General features: G+C 41.7%; 1 protein-coding gene and 1 non-coding gene across 4 annotated transcripts in view; both read left to right on the top strand.

The window, feature by feature from the left end:
* Positions 1-21,069, top strand: part of KANSL2 (KAT8 regulatory NSL complex subunit 2) — a 67,309-nt gene that overhangs the window by 23,136 nt on the left and 23,104 nt on the right. For 2 of the 3 annotated variants that reach the window (XM_074402580.1, XM_074402579.1), the window contains exons 8-10: positions 1,883-2,136; positions 6,536-6,655; positions 7,414-11,875. In XM_074402580.1, coding sequence (XP_074258681.1) covers positions 1,883-2,136; positions 6,536-6,655; positions 7,414-7,545 — 506 coding nt within the window. In that variant the 3' untranslated portion in view covers positions 7,546-11,875. Of the gene's footprint in view, positions 1-1,882; positions 2,137-6,535; positions 6,656-7,413; positions 11,876-21,069 lie in introns of those variants that run through there. The other variant, XM_074402581.1, reaches the window with a different exon arrangement.
* On the top strand, positions 7,070-7,206 carry LOC120365192 (small nucleolar RNA SNORA2/SNORA34 family). Its single transcript, XR_005580200.1, has one exon. It is a non-coding gene; the product is annotated as a small nucleolar RNA SNORA2/SNORA34 family (small nucleolar RNA).

The raw sequence follows: 21,069 nt of genomic DNA, 5'->3' as shown, positions 1-21,069 counted from the left end.
TGTTTGAGACCTGCCTGGCCAACATGGCGTAACCCTGTTTCTGCTAAAAATACAAAAATTAGCCGGGTATGATGGTGGTCACCTGTAATCCTAGCTACTCAGGAGGCTGAGACTGGAGAATTGCTTGAACCTGGGAGTCCCAGGTTGCAGTGAGCTGAGATTGTGCTACCGCATTCCAGCGTGGGTGACAGAGCAAGACTTCGTCTTAAAAAAACCAAATTCTGGTTGAAACATTAATGGATAACATCTTAAATATTAACAATTTAAGAATGGGCTTCTTAAGCACATTAGATACTGCTTAGGTTTAAGCACATAGTGCAAATCTGATGGTTCCCATTAGGTTCATATGTTTATTCATTTGGTTATTCATTCAATAAATACTTGTTTGCTTTATACTATCTTCTGTTTCTTTAGAGTAGTGGTTTTCAACTGGGGGCTGTCTTGTTTTCCAGTTGGCAATGTGTGGATAAATTTTTGGTTGTTATACCTCAGAGATGGAGGTGCTACTGACAGGCCAGGAATGCTGTTATACATCTTTCTTCCAACAAAGATGTACCTGGTCCACAATGTTGATAGTGTCACAGCCGTCACACCCTACTTGAGAGTTTAGTTATTTCCGGGTATGGATTGAAAGTAATGGCTTTATTCAAGGAAGTTTATATGGTTTAAACAATTAAAATGTAGGCTGGGCGCAGTGGCTCATGCCTTTAATCCCAGCATTTTGGGAGGCTGACGCAGGTGGATCACCTGAGGTCAAGAGTTTGAGACCAGCCTGACCAACACGGTGAAACTTTGTCTCTACTAAAAATACAAAATTCGCCAGGTGTGTTGGCACATGCCTGTAATGCTAGCTGTTCGGGTGGCTGAGGCAGGAGAATTGCTTGAAACCTGGGAGGCGGAGGTTGCGGTTAGCCGAGATCATGCCATTGTACTCCAGCCTGGGCAACGAGAGCAAAACTCTGCCTCAAAAAATAAATAAATAAATAAAACAAAACAAAAACTATACACTAAATTTTTTTATTTTTAAAATTACAATTTCATAATCCAGCTACTGTCAGTTTATAGAAAAATTGTGTTTTCTGGTTAAAAATAAGTATCTAATCATGATCTTGATTTTGATTCATCCTACAGAGCTTCTTTGCTAACTTGGAAATAAAGCCCTCCTACCTTTAACAAAAGTTGTTGTAGAGTCCTTGCAGTGTTTCTGGAGTACTTTTTCTTTTCAATGGGCCTTCATAAGCAAAATTTTCTTCTTCCTTTAGGATCAGAAAAGGGCTCCCCTGAACTACCACACTCCCCCAAAAAACAAAAAGCATGGATATTTAATTTCTTGTCAGTATATGATACCTAGTGACTTGCTAGAGCTGTTTTCCCCTATTCCAATGTGCTTTAAATGAATTTATCATGTAGTCATCTTTGGAAACAAGGTCCAAGAAACTTGTAAAATTTGCCAGTCTGCTAAGGGAGCAGACACGTTGTATTTCTTGACTCTTTTGGAAGGGCTGTGTGTGGGGCATTTTCAAGGCTATTTGCATTTGCCACTACAGTGTTTATTTTGGACAGGTTTGTGTTCCTGGGAGTGTTATTGCTACTTGCTTAAGGAAGAATGGATTATTGTCTAGTTTAAATGACTAGGATCCTGAAAAGGAGGTTGGAGACTAGTTTTAAATTATTGGTAGTGCTAGAATTTGATGCTAGTAAATGACATTTATTTTGAGAAGTAACTTTAAAAATTGCTAACTGCATTTGGTATTCTGTATCAAATGTAGCTGTAATTTATCTTGTATAGTCCAGACCTTAAGTTTTACGTGGCAGAGCATGCTATTTTTATTTTATGCTTTCGATAGATTGTGTTTTATTTCCCTTGACCATATTTCTACAGATATTTGTCAGGATACGAATCAGGTTCTCTTCAAGTGCTGCCAGGGATCTGAAGAGGTACCCTGCAACAAACCTGTTCCTGTAAGCCTCTCTGAGGATCCCTGCTGCCCACTCCATTTCCAGTTGCCTCCTCAGATGTATAAGCCCGAGCAGGTACTGTCTGTGCCAGACGATCTGGAAGCCGGCCCCATGGATCTGTACTTGAGTGCTGCTGAGCTTCAGCCCACTGAGAGTTTACCTCTGGAGTTCAGTGATGTAAGTTAGAGAAGCTCTGCTCTGGCTCAGGCCCTTGAGACAAGGCCTTATTTATTAATGGTGAGGAATAGGTTAGTCTTTGGTGGTTAGGAGAATTGACAGTTTTCGAAGTGATATACATGTATGGTTTTATTTTATTTATTTATTTTTTTGAGACGGAGTTTCGCTCTTGTTACCCAGGCTGGAGTGCAACGGCGTGATCTCGGCTCACCGCAACCTCTGCCTCCTGGGTTCAAGCAATTCTCCTGCCTCAGCCTCCCGAGTAGCTGGAACTACAGGCACGCGCCACCATGCCCAGCTAATTTTTGTAAATGGTTTTATTTGTATGTTAGCATACTAATTTAGAGAAATCTGCCCTACCTGATTTTTTTTCTAGACTTTTTTTCATACCTTTTTAGGGATACAATTTACATAACATAAATTGCACTCTTTGAAAGTGTATAATTTAGTGATTTTTAGTACATTCACGAAGTAATGCAACTGTCACCACTATCTGATTTCAGGTTTTCATTTATCTCCAAAAGAAACTCAGTCCCTATTATGTCACTTCATTTTCTTCTCCCTTCAGCCGTTGGTCACCATGAATCTACTTTTTGTCTCTAAATTTGCTTGTTCTGGGCATTTCATATCAGTGTAATAGTATATGTATCCTTTTGTGTCTGGCTTGTTTCATTTAGCATAATGTTTTGAAGGTTTATCCACACCAGTATGTATCAATGCTTCATTCCTTTTTGTGACTGAATTAATATTCCATTGTTTGGAAATACAGCACTTAAAAAATCTGTCAGTTGATGGATATTTACGCTGTTTCTACTTTTTGGCTATTAAGGAATATACTGTTAGGAACTTTTGAGACAGGGTTTCTTTCGGTGTTATGAGCCCCTGTGCCTGGCTCAGTTATCATTTTTATAACTTTTGTTTTTCTGAGTTGTGGTTTTTTCCTCTGTTGCTCAGACTGGAATGCAGTGCCGTGATTATGGGTCACGGCAGCCTCAAACTCCTGGGCTTAAGTGATCCTCTCGCCTCAGCCTCCCAAAGTAGCTGGGACTACAGGTTTATGCCTCCATGCCCAGCCAATTTTTTATTTTTTGTATAGAAGAGGTCTCCCTATGTTGCCTAAGCTGGTCTTCAACTCGTGGGCTCAGGTGATCCTCTTACCTTGGCCTCCCAAAGTGCTGGGATTACAAACATGAGCCACTGTGCCCGGCCACTATAACTTAGCCGTTTTTTTTTTAAAGGAACGAGTCTTTGTTCTGTCATACAGGCTGGAGTACAGTGGTGTGATCTCAGCTCACTACAACCTCTGCCTCCTAGGTTCAAGCAATTCTTGTGCTTCAGCCTCCTGAGTAGCTGGGACTACAGGTGCGTGCCAGCAGGCCTTACTAATTTTTGTGTTTTTGGTAAAGACAGGGCTTCGCCATGTTGGCCAAGCTGGTCTCGCTCGAACTCCTGGCCTCAAATGATCCGCCCACCTTGGCCTCCCAGAGTGCTGGGGTATAGGCATGAGTCAGCATGTCTGGCCTGTAACTTGTTATTGATAACCTAGGTGATTTTACTTGTGGGAAGACCAGGCATCAGATATTAATATGGGTAAAAACACAACCTTTCATTCTGGATATTTGCTTGTTTCCTGTGCCTTGATGCAAGAATGGTTGGTAGGTAGTAACTTTAATACTTAATCTTACTGTTTTAAGTTTCTTCTCTCTCATTCTCTTCTGGTGGTTTTTGGAGATAGTAACAAAATGTGGATTCTTTTTTAAATTTTTATTTCCTTATTTGTGTTTTGAGATGGAGTTTTGCTCTAGATTGGAGTGCAGTGGTGATCTCGGCTCACTGTAATCTCCACCTTCTGGGTTCAAGCAGTTGTCGTTTCAGCCTCCCAAGCAGCTGGGATTATAGGTGCATGCCATCAGTCCTGGCTAATTTTTGTATTTTTTAGTAGAGATGTGGTTTCACTATGTTGGCCTAGCTGGGACTCCTGACCTCAGGTGATTTGCTTGCCTCAGATTCCCAAAGTGTTGGGATTGCAGGCATGAGCCAAAAATGTGGATTCTCTTTATATCCTGATACCTTTAGTTTTTAAAACACTCCTGTTTTAATTGGAATTTTTGCTTATTTCCTTCACTTATTTTAGTTTCTTTTTGCCAGTTTAAAATCTTATAAGAGACAACACTGTGTATATATGAGAAAAACCTTTTCTGAAAACATATCCATTCCATTGTTATCTTGAGACTTGGATGCCTTTTGCTTCAATGTTTAATTCCAAGCTAATTATTATCATTATTATTATTATTTTTGACAGAGTCTTGTTCTGTCATCCAGGCTGGAGTACAGTGGCGCAATCTCGGCTCACTGCAACCTCTGCCTTCTGGGTTCAAGCGATTCTCCTGTCTCAGCCTCCTAAGTAGCTGGGATTCCAGGTGTGGTTCACCATGCCTGGCTAATTTTTATATTTTTAGTAGAGAGAGTGTTTCGCCATGTTGGCCAGGCTGGTCTCGAACTCCTGGCCTCAAGTGATCTGTCCACCTGTATTTCTTATACAAATAATTAGCGTGCAGTCCAAGCTAATTATAAGAATTGTGTATGGGTTGGATGCAGTGGTTCATGCTTGTAATCCCAGTATTTTGGGAGGCTGATACAGGCAGATCACCTGAGGTTGGGAGTTCCAGGTGAGCCTGGCCAACATGCTGAAACCCTGTCTACAAAAAATACAAAAATTAGCTGGGTGTGGTGGCATGTGCCTATAATCCCAAATACTGGGGAGGCAGAGGCAGGAAAATCACTTGAACCCTGGAGGCGGAGATTGCAGTGAGCTGAGATCTTGCCATCACACACACACACACAGTGCACATGGTAAAAAAACAATTGGAGAAAACAGATTTACAGTCTTAATGGTATGAAAATACTGGTTTCTGTGGATAATACAAAAGTTTCCACTCACCTGAAATGGATGGTAGGTTGAGTGTATCTTATTCCCTATATTTCTGCTTAAATTGAGCGGCTTAAAAAATTTTTTTTTTAATTTTTTACTATTTTTTTGAGAAAGAGTCTTGCTCTGTCCCCCAGGCTGGAGTGCAGTGGTACGATCTTGGCTCACTGCAACCTCTGCCTCCTGGGTTCAAGCAGTTCTCCTGGCTCAGCTTCCCGAGTAGCTGGTACTACAGGTGCCCACCAGGCTGAAGTGCAGTGGCACTATCTCAGCTCACTGCAACCTCCGCCTCCTGGGTTCAAGTGATTCTCCTGCCTCAGCCTCTGGAGTAGCTGGGTCTACAGGCGCGTGCCACCACGCCCGGCTAATTTATGTGTTTTTAGTAGAGACAGGGTTTCACCATGTTGGTCAGGCTGGAGTTTTTTGTAGTTTTCGTAAAGACTGGGTTTTACCATGTTAGCCGGGATGGTCTTGATCTCCTGACCTTGTTGTTTGCCTGCCTTGTCCTCCCAAAGGATAGCCTCAGAGGAAATATTTTTTAAAATGTTTTAAAATTGTAAACATATGTAATTATGTATGTAGTTAAACAGATAAGATTTTACTCTTTTAACCTATGTATGTATGTATGTAAATGGTGGGTAGGTAGAGATGGGGTCTTGCTGTGTCATCCAGGCTGGTCTTGAATTCCTGGCCTCAAATGATCCTCCCACTTCAGCTTCCCAGCATGTAGGTGTGAGCCAGCACACCTGGCAGTTTTTAAGTGTACAAATAGGTGTTATGATGAACATTTACCATGTTGTACAACTATCACCACTTTCTGTTCTAGAACTTTTTCATTAACCTAAACAGAAACTTTGTACTTTTTAAAACAGTAACTCTCTCCTTTCCCTTTCCCCTGTTCCCTACTGTTACCCTTTTCTCTTTTCTACTTTATGTTTCTATGAATTTTCCTGGGAATTTCCCCCCACCCCCCGCCGAAACAGGGTCTACCTCTGTCACCCAGTTTGGAGTGCAGTGGCGGAAACTCAGCTCACTGCAGTCTCTGTTTCCCGGGCTCAAGGGATCTTCTCACCTCAACCTCTGTAGTATCTGGGACTACAGGTGTGTGCCATCACGCCTGGCTAATTTTTGCAGTTTTTGTAGAGACGGGGTTTTACCGTGTTGCCCAGGCTGGTCTTGAACTCCTGGGCTCAAACAATCCACCTGCCTCGGCCTCCCAAAGTGCGGGGATTACAGATGTGGTGGCCAGAATTTCGTTTTTTAATCCACTATACTGGTCTGTGTTTTACACTTGGCAGCAAAAGCTCTTGGTGCTTTTGGATCTTGTTTCATTTGTTGGACATTCTAGTAAAAAAATTTTTTTTATTAAAGGTAGGCAAGGGTTGAGGGAGACAGCAGATAATTGCTTTAAAGTTTGCTGAAAAACATGCTAACTTTATTATTGTTACCCTTTTCTCTTTTTTTTCCTAGGACTTGGATGTTGTGGGTGATGGTATGCAGTGTCCTCCTTCACCTTTGCTTTTTGATCCTTCACTAACCCTTGAAGATCATTTAGTCAAAGAAATTGCTGAAGACCCAGTGGATATTTTGGCAAGTGAAGAACAGTTTTCTCATGTAGTGACCTGGCCAGGCAGAGGGTTCCCTGCTGGCTAGCATGTACTCCTGGAGGGGAATGGGGTGTTATCACTAGTATAAAGATGCTCCACTATGGCTCTCACTCATTGAATACCATATAAGCAAAGCACTTTAGAAAATGCTCCACTCTGCTCCTGAATACCCTTGTTGCTGTAGTTCTCCAGATGGGCTCTTAGACTTACCTAACGTCCCCTGATCCTCATATCCCAGAGTAGGACATACATTTATTTAAATAAAAGCTTGAGACAGGTAATCTAGGTAAATTGTACCTTCTGAGGGAGAGTTCAGCCCTGAAATTGTTCTCATTGTAGAAGGACCAGTAATGTAATGTGATTTGAGTTGCTTCTGTGAATCTTGGGTAGAATTCCAGTGGCCCTGACTGAAGACCAGCAGTTGTATTATAGCTGATGGTTTCAAACAGAGGCCTAAAAGACTATCTTCCTATGGTCTGTTGGCTGTTCTGGGACCTCAGCAGGGAATGGCTATTTCATTTGGAAGAAACAGCCTGCAGCTCTCCATCCCATTGGAATATCCTCAACAATGGGCTCTTCCAAGGGACAGGAATAGCTAATATAGGGAAGAACATCTGCCCAGAATTAATTTATTTCTGTTGTATTGTTCTTATTGCGAGTATAAGTGGCCACTGATAAGTCAGATTAATACTTCAGACCACAGTGAATGAATTTCTAACTGAAGTGCCTTTTTTTTAACAGGGCCAGATGCAGATGGCTGGAGATGGGTGCAGATCCCAGGGATCTCGAAATTCTGAGAAAGCTTCTGCACCATTGTCTCAGAGTGGATTGGCTACTGCAAATGGGAAGCCAGAACCCACTTCTATTAGTTGATAGTTTTGGGAACCATTTTACTTTGGCAGACTTAAATTTCTCATTCTTCAAAGAAGTATTTCTGATCATCTCTCACAAAAACACAGGCAACTCAACTACCTTGTTTTTCTTCTGGATTGAGTATTACAGTCAGACATAAAACCAAATTTTGAGGGAATGGACTGATACTTTTGAAAAGTTGTGGGTTTTTTTGGAAGAGAAAGAGCTTTGATAATCCTTATCAGAGCTTCTGGGATTATTTGGGACTATACCTAAAAGGAAAGAGACATCTTTGTAATGGGATTTCCAAAGTCATGGATAGAAATCCACTTAAGTAGCTAGGTGGGAGCTGTCTTTGTGAGTGGTGTCTTTGAGATAGTGATGGCCCTAATATCTGGTTATCTCTATCTAAAGGCCTGCAGTTCAGCGTTTCTTCACCTCTACTTAATTGAGCAGTCTTGAACCCCTTGCCCTGGTGAATTCTGGCTTTTATCTTCTGAGAAAATAGCCCACAGGACTGGGTCCTCTTTATCCATCTTGCTTTTAACCTATGTAAATTTCTGTGGTGGCTATGTTATGTAAAATAGAGTAAAAATTTATTGTATATAGTTTCTATTAAATGTTAAAGAAAATGTTATGAAAATATCAGTCACCTGAATTGAATGCATGTTTGTTTGAGAGTATAGTCTTTTTTTACAGTTTTAGGGACCTGTCTGATGGGAAAGGGAAGTCGGGACAGATAATAATTCCATTCCAGGAAGTAAATAAACTTTCAGTAGCTCATTTTGGTTTTGCTTTGAAGGAAGAAGTAAAAGAAAAGGGGCAGGACTTATTAAAGCTACTCAGTTCCAAATATCTTTCTTCTTTTTACACTCTACTCTGTGTCCCCTATACCCACTCCCATTTCTCACAATGCCAATGCCATCTGCCGGGCGTGGTGACTGATGCCTGTAATCCCAGCACTTTGGGAGGCTGAGGTATATGAGCTATCACTTGTGCTTAGGACTTCAAGACTAGCCTGGGCAACATAGTGAGACTCTGTGTCTATACTTTTAAATTTTTTTTTTTTTTTTTTTTTTTGAGACGGAGTTTCACTCTTGTTACCCAGGCTGGAGTGCAATGACGCGATCTCGGCTCACCACAACCTCCCTCTGCCTTCTGGGTTTAGGCAATTCTCCTGCCTCAGCCTCCTGAGTAGCTGGGATTACAGGCATGCGCCACCATGCCCAGCTAATTTTTTTGTATTTTTAGTAGAGACGGGGTTTCACCATGTTTGACCAGGATGGTCTCAATCTCTTGGCCGCTTGAGCCACCTCACCCGGCCTATACTTTTAAATTTTAAGTAATTATTAAAAAAAAAATAATGCTAGGCTGGGTGCGGTGGCTCAGGCCTATATATAATCCCAGCACTTTGGGAGACCAAGGTAGGCGGATCATGAGGTCAAGAGATCTGAGACCATCCTGGCCAACATGGTGAAACCCCGTCTCTACTAAAAATACAAAAATTAGCTGGGCCTGGTGGTGCATGCCTATAATCCCAGCTACTTGGGAGGTTGAGGCAGGAGAATCTCATGAACCTGGGAGGCAGAGGTTGCAGTGAGCTGAGATTGTGACATTGCACTCCAGCCTGGTGACAGAGTGAGACTCCATCTTAAAAAAAAAAAAAGCTATCTCAAAATTCTTTAGTGGTAGAAATATACTTAAAACAGAAATTGGGGCTGATGCTGCATCACTAAGATAGACATAGGTATTGTCAAGATGGTTTTGACGCTGAATCTTAGAGCAGGATTAAAATAGAAGTTCAGTTAGGGTTGAGGTACGTACACTAGAAATTGTCTATTTCTACACTGCATTATGACAGAAAGGCCAAAAGGTTAGATTACTTTCTATAAGAACTGAAATGGGCGCAGAATAGTTTACACCGTTACACCATCATCTTTATTTCATTCAGGAATAGACAAAAGTAACTCATAAAAGGCTCATCAGATGATGAACCCCTAGGGAGATTGCCTTTAATAGGTCTTCCAGTGATACTGTTTTTCAGTTTGTAGTTCACCGCTTTTTTGATTCCATAGTCTATAGTTTTTTTTTTTTTTTTTTTTTTAAATTTTGAGATGGAGTCTCGCTCGGTTCCCAAGTGATTCACCTGCCTCAGCCTCCCAAAGTGCCAGGATTACAGGTATGAGCCACCACGCCCAGCCTAGACTAGTACATTTTACACTTATATTTATGTGTTTATATTTGAGATGTGATCTTACTGTGTCACCCAGGTTGGAGGGCAGTGTCATGATTATAGTTCACCGAGGTCTTGAACTCCTGAGCTCAAACCACTTTCCTGCCTCAGCCTGTTATATTGGACTTTTAAGTGCCATATCATGCCTAGCTAAGACATGCTATTTTTTTTTTTTTTTTTTTAAAGACTCAGTCTTGCTCTTGTCCGCCAAACTGGAGTGCGGTGGCATGATCTCGGCTTACTGCAACCTCCACTTCACAGTTCAAGCAATTCTCCTGCCTCAGCCTCTGGGATTACAGGTGCCTGCCACCATGCCCAACTAAATTTTGTATTTTTAGTAGAGGCGGGGTTTCACCATGTTGCCCAGCTGGTCTCAAACTCCTAACCTCAGGTGATCCGCCTGCCTCAGCCTCCCAAAGTGCTGGGTTACAGGCATGAGCTACCGCACCCTGCCAACAAACTACTTACACAGCTGTGAGCTTGAACATGACTGTTCAGATACCCTTTACCTATTTTAAAAAATGTAATTTACAGACCACTAGTATACATACCACCCAGCATGATTGCTAAAACGTAATATTAATAGGACCGTCAGAACTTTCTGGGGAATGAGGTCCAGGGAATCTACACTTAGCACCTCAGAAATTCTGATAACCATGCATGCTTAGAAACTCAAATGTGAGTTTTAGGAAGGCTGTGTTTGGCTACCATTCTCTAGGGTTCTGGCTCTCAGGTACAGAGAAAACGGAAAGATGGGGTAGAAGGGACCTCAGGCTGCGCCATACTACTGAGAAAGTTTTGGCCCTGGTAATGGAGTCTAATCAAAGGTCCGTTAGAAGAAGTGGCTTAATACCCTTGCTGTGCTCAGTCACTGGTAGTAACCTGAGGGAAATGTGATACCTTGATAGATGCAAAGGTGAGGATGCTGGAGGCTGTCAGTTAACTGCAGCTGGTTCTCTTGAAATCTGGGCGGGCATAATTCCACGGCTACAGCCTCAGATCCACTTCTCCCATTCATGTTCATGATTCCTGGGCCTTTTAAAGAAGAAACTTAGGGGTACAAATTACAGGCTTCATAGCTACAGTGTGCCTTGGGGCTGCAACTGGTAGTCATCTCTCCTCTCTACATTCTAAATTCAGTTATTACGATGGTAGGTCTTGGTATGGTGGTGTGCGTCTACCTTCATTCCTGGCAAGTTTTGAGGCTTTGGTAATCATACCCTTCTCAGGCCAGCCAGGGTTGCTGCACATGTTCATTCAGTAACAGTTGGGTGAGGGAGTACCAACTGTACAGGCAGAATAGTCATCCCCCAAAGATGTCTACATCCTAATCCCTGGGATCTGTGAATAAAATGGCAAAAAGAACTTTAGATGTGGTTAAGGTTAGGGTTTTGAGATGGAGAATAGCCGGGATTATCCAGGTGGGCCCAACATAATCATTAATACTTAAAAGCAGAGAACCTTTCCCAGCTGTCACGGAAGTAGTAGCTTGAGAAGGTTTTGATGACCTGTTGGTTCTGGATGTGTGCAAAGACTGGAGAGAGGTCTCTGGTGATGTCCTCTCTACCAAAACTGACAGCCAGCAAGGAACTGTCAGAGAACCTGCCTGCTTCACTCCTTTATGCCTCGTGTGACTCCTGGTTTAGGCCCTCATTGCTTCTTTTGAGAAAGGCAGTAGTCTCCTAGTTGGTCTCTCAGCTTCAAGTCTTACCCTTTTTCAATCCATACTGCAGCCGGAATGATCTTAAAAACTTTATCCTGTCTCTTCACTGTTTATGGCAACCCCTAGTCTTCACTTACACCTCCTTGTTGTCAAAAAAAAAAAAAAAAAAAAAAAAAAAACCACCCAAAACAGTCAGCTTCTTTTAGCATGGCATTTAAGACTCTTCGTGATCTGATCTTATTTATCTATGGGCAATTATCTTGAAATGTTCTTTCTCTTGCAGGCTGTTCTCCAGCCATTCTTGGATTTATGTGAAAAGGAAACAACTGAAATGTGACCAAGTACCTGGGGTTTGAATTCGGAAGTACCTGGATTGAATCCTTGTTTTGCCACTTACTCTGAGAACTTTGTAATTTTGAGAGAATCACTGCCTCTCTGAACTTCGATTTTCTTAAGTATGTAATAGCGGTAATAATACCTAGAGGTATTGTAAGATTAAGTGAAAAACATACAGAATTAGAAACCTTCAGAAACATGTCCCTCAGAAAATGGTAACTATTATTGTTTAAAAAAGTACACATTCTCTTTTTTCAGCTCAGGCATTACTTCTTCCAAGTTTCAATGATTAGGTAATGTGACATTGAATGAATACAACAAAATAGCAAGTCCAGCCATGTCTGTAGATTCATTCATTTGTAAGGGAAAAGTACAATTCTGTAGATAAGATAGTAACTCAGTCTTCATGTTTACAGTTAAATATTTAATCTGCTGACTTACTATAAGTAGCAGTGCCTGTACTGCTTGTATTCTTTTGCATTGCTCCCCTCTCAGTAAAGTTGTAAGATTTATCCTTTGTCTACATAAAGATGTTCTCATTTATTTTCATGACTATATATAGAAATTTACTACCCTATTGTTCTACCATGTATAGAGATTTACTACACAACTACATCACTATTCACTGTAATGTTGAGAGACAATTGAATTGTTTCCAGTTTTGGATATTTCAAAATTAATCATTAATATTTTTGAATATTAAAGCAGGCATGGTGGTTCACACCTATAATCCCAGTGCTTTGAGAAGCTGAGGCAGGAAGATTGCTTAAGCCCAGGAGTTTGAGATTGGCTCAGGCAACATAGTGAGATCCTGTCCTCTTTAAAAAAAAAAAAAAAAAAAAAACAAAACTGGGCATGGTGGTGTGTGCCTGTAGTCCCAGCTACTTAGGGGGCTGAGATGAGAGGATCTCTTGAGCCCAGGAGTTTGAGGTTACAATGAGTTGTGATCTTATACTCCAGCTTGGGTGACAGCAACACCCTGTCTCTTTACAAAAAACAAACAAACCCAAACGTGTATAGCTGTTGCACATGTGCCTGCGTATCTCTGTGGTATATCCAGCAGTGTAATCTGGGTCATAGGTTAGATGTATTTATAGTTTTACTAGATAATATAAGGCTGGTTCTCTATAGTGGTTTAACCAATTTATTTTATTTCTTGAGGTGGGGAATCTTGCTATGTTGGCCAGGCTGGCCTGGGCTCAAGTGATCCTCCTGCCTCAACCTCCCAAGAAGCTGGGATTACAGGTGTGTGCCATGATGCCCAGCTGGAATTTGTTTTTGTGTATAAGGGAGGTAGAGATCCAAATCTTTTTTTTTTTTTTTTCCATATGACTATCTGTCATGTGGTTTTTCTCTGCTACCATGCAGTGCCAATTTTGTCAAATGCTCTGATTTTGGGCTCTCTGTTGGGTTCCATTGGTCTGTAGCTCTTGCTAACATTACACTGTTAGAATTACTTTTGTATAATAAGTAATGATTTCTGTCTGGTATAGCTAATTATCCTACTTGATTCTTTTTAAAGGAATGTTGTGCTGGTTTTTACACTGTTGTGTGCTGGGGCTAGAACTCTGCAAATCACATTTCTTCTTTGCCAGCTGGCTGACTGGGCTGTAGGGACTAGTGAAGGCAGGTTGTAGGGCTAGAAAGGACACTTTTCTTCTTTTTTTTTTTTTCTTTCCAAGATGGATCTTGTGCTGTTGCCCAGGCTTGAGTACTGTAGTGGTGCCATCTTAGCTCACTACAACCTCCACCTCCCAGGTTCAAGTGATTCTTTTGCCTCAGCCTCCTGAGTAGTTGGAACTACAGGTGCCCACCACCACTACCAGCTAATTTTTGTGTTTTTTAGTAGAGAATGAATTTCACCACATTGGCTAGGCTGGTCTTAAATTCCTGGCCTCAAGTGGTCCACCTGCCTTGACCTCCCAAAGTGCTGGGATTACAGGTGTGAGCCACCGCACCTGGCCTCGGACACTTTCCTTCTGTTTGCTTTCTGTCTCTGTCAACCTTCTCTCAGTAACGACTCCTCATTCTGACAGCATCACTTGGTTCCAGTTTGTAGTTTTTTTCTGCAGTCCCAGAACCACCCTCATTGTACCTCTTCATATGTACAGCATCGGCCAGCCAGCATTCCCTTCTCAGATGTCAGAGTCCCAGATGTGTGGGGTCCCTTCTTCATGCTCCTCCTCTGAGATCCTGAGGTACCTTTAGCAGCCAAGCAGCAACCGTTTCTCAAAGACAAATAGAATAGATGAACCTGTTAAGAATGAATGTATTAAGCTATTAGTGTTCTAAGTATGCTAGATATTAATTCCTACAGTGGCCAGAACTGTGATGGCATTGGTCTTATCCTTAGTAAATAATGACTTCCTGGTAGTTATGTATATGGCCAGTGCTCATAAATATTTGTTGAGTTAAATTTTTTTTATCACTACTAGTTGTTGTCACTGTCTTTGCAGCTGCAGAAGAAGTGCTGGACACAAAGCTGAAGCATGGTGCAGCACTCAGTTTTACTATGGTCTGGGAAAAAGTCTGCCTTCAGACCAGGTTCTGTCTGTCCCCTCTGGCCCAAGTCCACATAGGCCACCATGGCTGCAGTGAGTAGTTATGACCACAAGAGGGGTCTAGGGAGACAGTGCCCATCTTGTCAATAATGAGAGTTTGGGGTATCTCCCCATACTCAGGGAGACAGTGGGGGAAAGGTGAGAAGCGGGGAAAGTGAGGTGAGAATGGAAAGGGGAGATAAGAGGGAAAGAAAGCGGAGAGGCAGAAGGGTGGAGGAGAAACAACCTTGATGGATGAGGCACTGTAAAGGGGTAGGGGTTTGTCCTCACCCAGCTCTGTTGATCCCCAGTAACCTGCTGAATAAGGAAAAGTGACAAAAAGAAGGCTTGAGATTAATCACATACCTTTCCAAGAATCTATTTTCTATCTTGCCCTGCCCCCAGTGCCTAGTCATTTATCAGTGACACATCACCCACTTTTAGGGGTGTCTGTAGCCTCTAGATCTACTGGGAAATGCATCATGAAGTAGAGAAACTCAGGTTCCCTTTGGATGACACAGATTCCAAAGTAGCCCTTTGTTCTGGGCTCTCCTGGCTAATGTGTCTGGCTCTCATTCTCCCGAAGAATTCTGTTCAGCAGAATCTCTGTAATGGGGTTTTGAGCTGCTGGAAGCAGCATCCCAAGGTCCTTGACACCAGATCAAACTTTACCAGTGGATTTCTCCAACCGTTTCTTTCCTAGTTTACAACCCATCCTAATCTATGACATTGAATCATGTCTCATCTGAAAGACTACAGTACCACTCCATTATAACCTCATGGCCACACCTACCCTCTTACCTGTTTTTTACACTGCTGCCAGAGTGATCTTTGGAAAATGCAAGTCTTACATTACTCCTTTGCTTAAAAACCCTTCAATAACTCACCCTTGAACTTAGGGTGAAGATCAAACTCCTCGCTATGGGCTATGATGGCCACATAATCTATCTCCAGCCTACCTCTTCAGCCTCATGTCTCATGACTTGTTTCTGTTCCACAAATGTGGCAAGCTTTAATTTTACTTCAGAGGTGTGTCACATACCTTCCCTCTGCCTGTTTCCTCCAACTTCTCTTTAACACTTATTCCTGGTTAACTTCTACTTATCCTGCAGGTTTCATCTTAGAATTCATTTTTTCTCAGGTAGGTGTCCTCTGATCCCTGGCATGGACTCGCTGTCTTTTGTCTTTATAGTACCATCACATTTGTAATATATGAGTATTTGTAAAATTATTTAATGTTTGTTTCTCCTTTTAGACTCTAAACTACAATAAGAGACTGTTTTACTTCCTGCTGTATCCCTTCTCTTAGGTAGTGCCTGGTATATATTTGCACTGAATAATTAGTGGAAAAATCTAATGAAAGTAGTACCAACATCATACTGGGTGAGCCACTTAGCAGCAGGAACCTAGATGGGAGGTTCTCACTCCTGGAGGGGCTTGGGTAGGGTTGGAATGGGCTTACCATGAAATGTAAAGCAGTGGAGGAAGTGGGAGGACCTGCTATAAGAATGCCTTCCTGACTGTGTCTGACCCTTTGTCACAGCTATTGAGGACTCCCTTCTGGTTGTTCCACTCCTTATTCTGCCCTCATCCAAACTTTGTAGGGTATTTTTCTTCCTGAATTCTCGTTCCTAGAATTCACCGGACACATAAACCTCATATACTTTGGGATTGGTTATAGACTATAGATTGCCAGAACTGAAAGAATCATTACTGCTATTACTAGTGTGTGTTAAATATCAGCTTACACTTAGTGCTTCCATGTGCCAGGCATTGTTACAAAACGATCTCCATTTTACAAATGGGGCAGTCAGGGCGTAAAAAACTAGTGAATTTTCCTAAGGAGTTTTATATATAATTTAGTCCAACCCTCTTAGGTAAAAGTGAGGAAATCAAGGCCTAGAAATATTAATGACTTACCAGAAACACCAAGTGTATTAGTTTCCCAAGGCTGCCGTAACAAAACTGCAAACTGGGTAGCTTAAAACAACAGAAATTTGTCTCAGTTTTGGAGACTAGATGGCTCAAAGTATTGGCAGGGCCATGTTCTTTGAAACCTGTAGGAAAGAGAAAGCTAGCCTCTTTCTGGCTTCTGGTGGTTTGTGGGCTGTTTTTGACAGTACATTAGCTTGCAGCTTCATAACTCCAGTCTCTGTCTTCATTATCACAAGGAGTTCTCTCTGTTTCTCTGTTTACATAGCCATCTTATAAGGACACTAGTTATATTGGATTAGGGTCCCAATTCCATTTGACTTCATCTTAACTAATTATTAAAAATGGCAAAAACCATAATTACTTTTGCACCAATCTAATACATCTGTAATGATACTATTTCCAGAAGGTTATGTTCTTGAGATACACTGGGGGTTAGGACTTCAACATGTCATTCTTTGGGGGACATAATTAAACTCATAGCACTAAGTAATTAATGGAAGAGCTGGCATAAGAATCCAGGTAGATTTATCAGTAAGATAATTTTTGTATTGTGCCCCTATATGAGTTTATATTCTTGTAATGTACCACATTCATTGGATATAACTCAGTTTTAGTCAAACCTTGCTTTTTTAGCCCTAGGGCAGTTTTGAGATTTATATTTCATTGTCTTATTTGTGGTTGACTGTTAACCAATTTTAGTTTTTTTTTTTGTTTGTTTGTTTTATTTTTGTTTTTGTTTTTACCAATTTTAGTTTTTAAGAGCTTTATTGAGTTAGAATTGTCAAACAATAAATTGCACCTATTTAAAGTATACAATTGATAAAATTTGGCACATATATACACTTATGAAACCATTACCACAGTAAAGATAGTAAATGTATCCCTCACTCCAAAGCTTTCCTTGAGTTCCTCTCTCTTCCGTTTCTATTTCCCATCCCAAAGCAATCACTACTCTGCTTTTTTGTCACTGTAGATTAGTTTGCATTTTCTGAGATTTATATAAGTAGAATTATATAATATGTACTTTTTTTTTTTTTTTTTTGGTCCAGTGTCTCAGTCTAGTGTGCTGCTATAAAAAAGTACCTTAGATAGGGTAATTTTCAAATAAATAATTTGTCACAGTTCTGCAAACTGGGAAGTCCAAGATCAAGATGACAGCAGTTTCAGTGTCTGCTGAGTGCTGCTCTTGGCTTCCAAGTTGGTGCCTTTTTGCTGCATTCTCAAACAGCAGAAGGTGGAAGGGCAAGACGGGACTAATGCTGTATCCTCACATGGAAGAGAAGGAAGGCCCAGGCAGCTCTCTGAAGCCTCTTTTGTAAGGGCACTAGGTACTTTATGAGGGTGGAACCCGCCCTCAAGACCTAATCACTTCCCCAAAAGGCCCTCCCTCTATTTTATTTTATTTTATTTTTTTTGAGACGGAGTTTCGCTCTTGTTACCCAGGCTGGAGTGCAATGGCGCGATCTCGGCTCACCGCAACCTCCACCTCCCGGGTTCAGGCAATTCTCCTGCCTCAGCCTCCTGAGTAGCTGGGATTACAGGCACATGCCACCATGCCCAGCTAATTTTTTGTATTTTTAGTAGAGACGGGGTTTCACCATGTTGACCAGGATGGTCTCGATCTCTTGACCTCGTGATCCACCCACCTCGGCCTCCCAAAGTGCTGGGATTACAGGCTTGAGCCACCGCGCCCGGCCAAGGCCCTCCCTCTAAATGCTGTCACATTAGATACTAGGTTCCAACATGTGAGTTTTGGAAGGACACATACGCGATCAGCCTTTTAAAGATTTTAACAATTCTAATGGGTGTGGTTATATTCCGTTTTTTTTTTCTCCCCCCCTTCAGTCAGCCTTTCTTTATTCTAAGATCAGAGTTTGAAAGTAAAGTATAAAGTACATAGATAAAAAAAGAAAAACTCAGTCTTTTTTTGCCTTTTTTAACACAGATTTAAGTATAAGAGCTCATACATTTTTCTGAATTACTTTGGTCACATTTGTGACTTTCTTGTAATTTTTAAAAAAAATTTTTAAGTTTTTAAAAACTTTAGGTTCTGGGGCACATGTGCAGGTCATGCAGGGTTGTTGCATAGATGCATACATAACCAGGTGGTTTGCTGCTTCTATTCCCCCTTCATCTATATTTGGCTTTTCTACCCATGTTATCCTCCCCACTGCCCCCACTGTCCCTTCCCTAGCTCCCTCCCCGACTACCCCCAGTGTGTGATGCCCCTCTCCCTAAGTCCATGTGTTCTCATTGTTCAGCAGCTGCCTATGAGTGAGAACATGTGGTGTTTGGTTTTCTGTTCTTGTGTCAGTTTGCTGAGAATGATGGTTTCCAGATTCATCCAAGTCCCTACAAAGGACATGAACTCATCGTTTTTTTATGGCTGCATAGTATTCCATGGTGTATACGTGCCATATTTTCTTTGTCCAGTCTATCATTGATGGGCATTTGGGTTGGTTCCAGGTCTTTGCTATTATACACAGGGCTGCACTGAACATACATGTGCATGTGTCTTTATCATAGAACGATTTATAGTCCTTTGGGTATATACCCAGTAATGGGATTGCTGGGTCAAATGGAATTTCTCTTTCTAGATCCTTGAGAAATTGCCACACTGTCTTCCACAATGCTGATTAATGAGTTGAGCAGCTTTTCATCAGATGCTTATTTGCCATCTTTATATCTTTGATGAAGTTTCCATTCAGAGTTCCCCTGCTCTTAGCTGTAGTCATCAGCAGAGGAGTCAAGGGTTTTCTTTTTCTCCCCTTTAACTGTGAGGTCAGTGTTGCTGGAACAAAAATTTCTGAAAATGAGAACAAGCCTAATCTTTCCTAATAAAGTTTATTGGTTTTGAATAAAACAGTGGAAGATCAAAGCATTACTTGTGTATGGAATGGCAATTTTCCCTGTCCAGAGAACTGCCACTTCTATTGGTGGCCATTCTGCCCTGGGGTGATCTCTACTGTGGGGTAAAATGATTGCTTGCCTTTCTTCTAGTGTAGCCCCCTTCCCTCTGCTGCTCGCTTCTTTGGGTGCAGCATAAATCAGGTTTTTAGGACATGTGTTTGAATTCATCAGCTCTGAGGCAAACTGCTTTGAAGTCCATTTACATCCAGATTTTGGGATGATCAAAAAGGTCCACTGTTAGCTCTGTTTCGGCTTTTTTGTTTCTTTTTAAATGGGCAGAAAAGTTTCTGTTTCTTTCTGTTTTGTTTCTTTTTAAATGGGCAGAAAAGTTCATGTCTGACTGGCTAGAATCATAGACGTGTGTATGTTTCTTGCTCTTCTAATACCACAGAGAGCTTTGAGAGGAGTAAAAGAGAACAAAAGCAGCCATAGGTAGCCAGCGGAAAAAGCGCCATTTACTGAAAATACCACCCTTTCCTTACCACAGTACAGTGCCACCTTTGTCCTGTCAGAGGATCATCTTTGTGAAAGTCACCATTCTGTTCCACTGATCTGTTTGCCTGTCTTTTCACCAGTACTACACTATCTTACTATAGCTTTGTAATGGGTATTACTATCTGGAAGTGTGAGGTGTCTGGTTTTATTTTTCTTCACAAAAGCTGCCTCAGCTACTCTTTAGTTGATTTTTTTTTTTTTTTTTTTTCTGAGACAGAGTCTCACTCCATCACCCATGCTGGAGTGCAGTGGCGCAATCTCAACTCACTGCAGTCTCCGCCTCCTGGGTTCAAGCAATTCTTGTGCTTCAGACTCCCGAGTAGCTGGGATTACAGGCATGTGCCACCACACCTGGCTAATTTTTGTATACTTGGTAGAGATGGGATTTCACATGTTGTCCAGGCTGATCTCAAACTGCTGGCTTCAAGTAATCCACCTACCTCGGCCTCCCAAAGTGTTGGGATTTATAGGTGTAAGCCATCGTGCCCAGCCCTAATTGATTTTTAAAGGACTAAAAACAATGTGCTTCTAGGATTGAATAAAAACACTCCACATCCAAAGCTCTGTCAAAAAAAGTGCCCCAAAGAAAAAAACTGACTTTCCTTTTTTTTTCTTTTGAGACTTTCGCTCTTATCAGCCAGGCTGGAGTGCAGTGTCGCCATCTCGGCTCACTGCAACCTCCATGTCCCTGGTTCGAGTGATTCTCCTGTTTTAGCCTCCCAGGTAGCAGGGATTACAGGCCCCTGCCACCACGCATGCAGTGGCATGATTTTGATCTCGGCTCACTGCAGCCTTTGCCTCTAGGGTTTAAGCAATTCTCCTACGTCAGCCTCCTGAGTAGTTGGGATTACAGGCATGTGCTACTATGCCCAGCTAATTTTTTATATATTTTTAGTAGAGTCAGGGTTTCACCATGTTGACCAGGTTGGTCTCAAATTCCTGAGCTCACATGATCCTCCCGCCTCAGCCTCCCAAAGTGTTGGGATGTGAGCCACTGCGCCTGGCCAATTTTGTTTCTTAAGTGCATGGTAAACACCCACAAAAAAAATGTATGCACTCTTAACTTTGATGATTTTATGTAGGGAGCAGAAAGGAGTGGCATTAGATTTTGATTAAGGATCTGATTATATTAGTTACTGGTTAGATTATTCGTGGGAACTTTAGATTCCCTCCCTGGGTTTGTAATGGGACAAAGGATAGGGCCTTCGCCTTATCTAAATCGCCTTTCTGTGTAACTAACCATGAAATTAGGGATCAGTAAGCATATTTTAACCAAACAAATCACCAAGGTGGTACAGAATCTGCATCCACACAATGAAGAATCTTGCTAATTGCCGGGCGCGGTGGCTCAAGCCTGTAATCCCAGCACTTTGGGAGGCAGAGGAGGGTGGATCACGAGGTCAAGAGATGGAGACCATCCTGGTCAGAATGGT

Source organism: Saimiri boliviensis, chromosome 7, assembly GCF_048565385.1.
Source record: "Saimiri boliviensis isolate mSaiBol1 chromosome 7, mSaiBol1.pri, whole genome shotgun sequence".
NCBI lineage: Eukaryota > Metazoa > Chordata > Mammalia > Primates > Cebidae > Saimiri > Saimiri boliviensis.
Note: the sequence above shows the minus strand (reverse complement) of the source record. Positions and strands in the feature narration are given on the sequence as shown.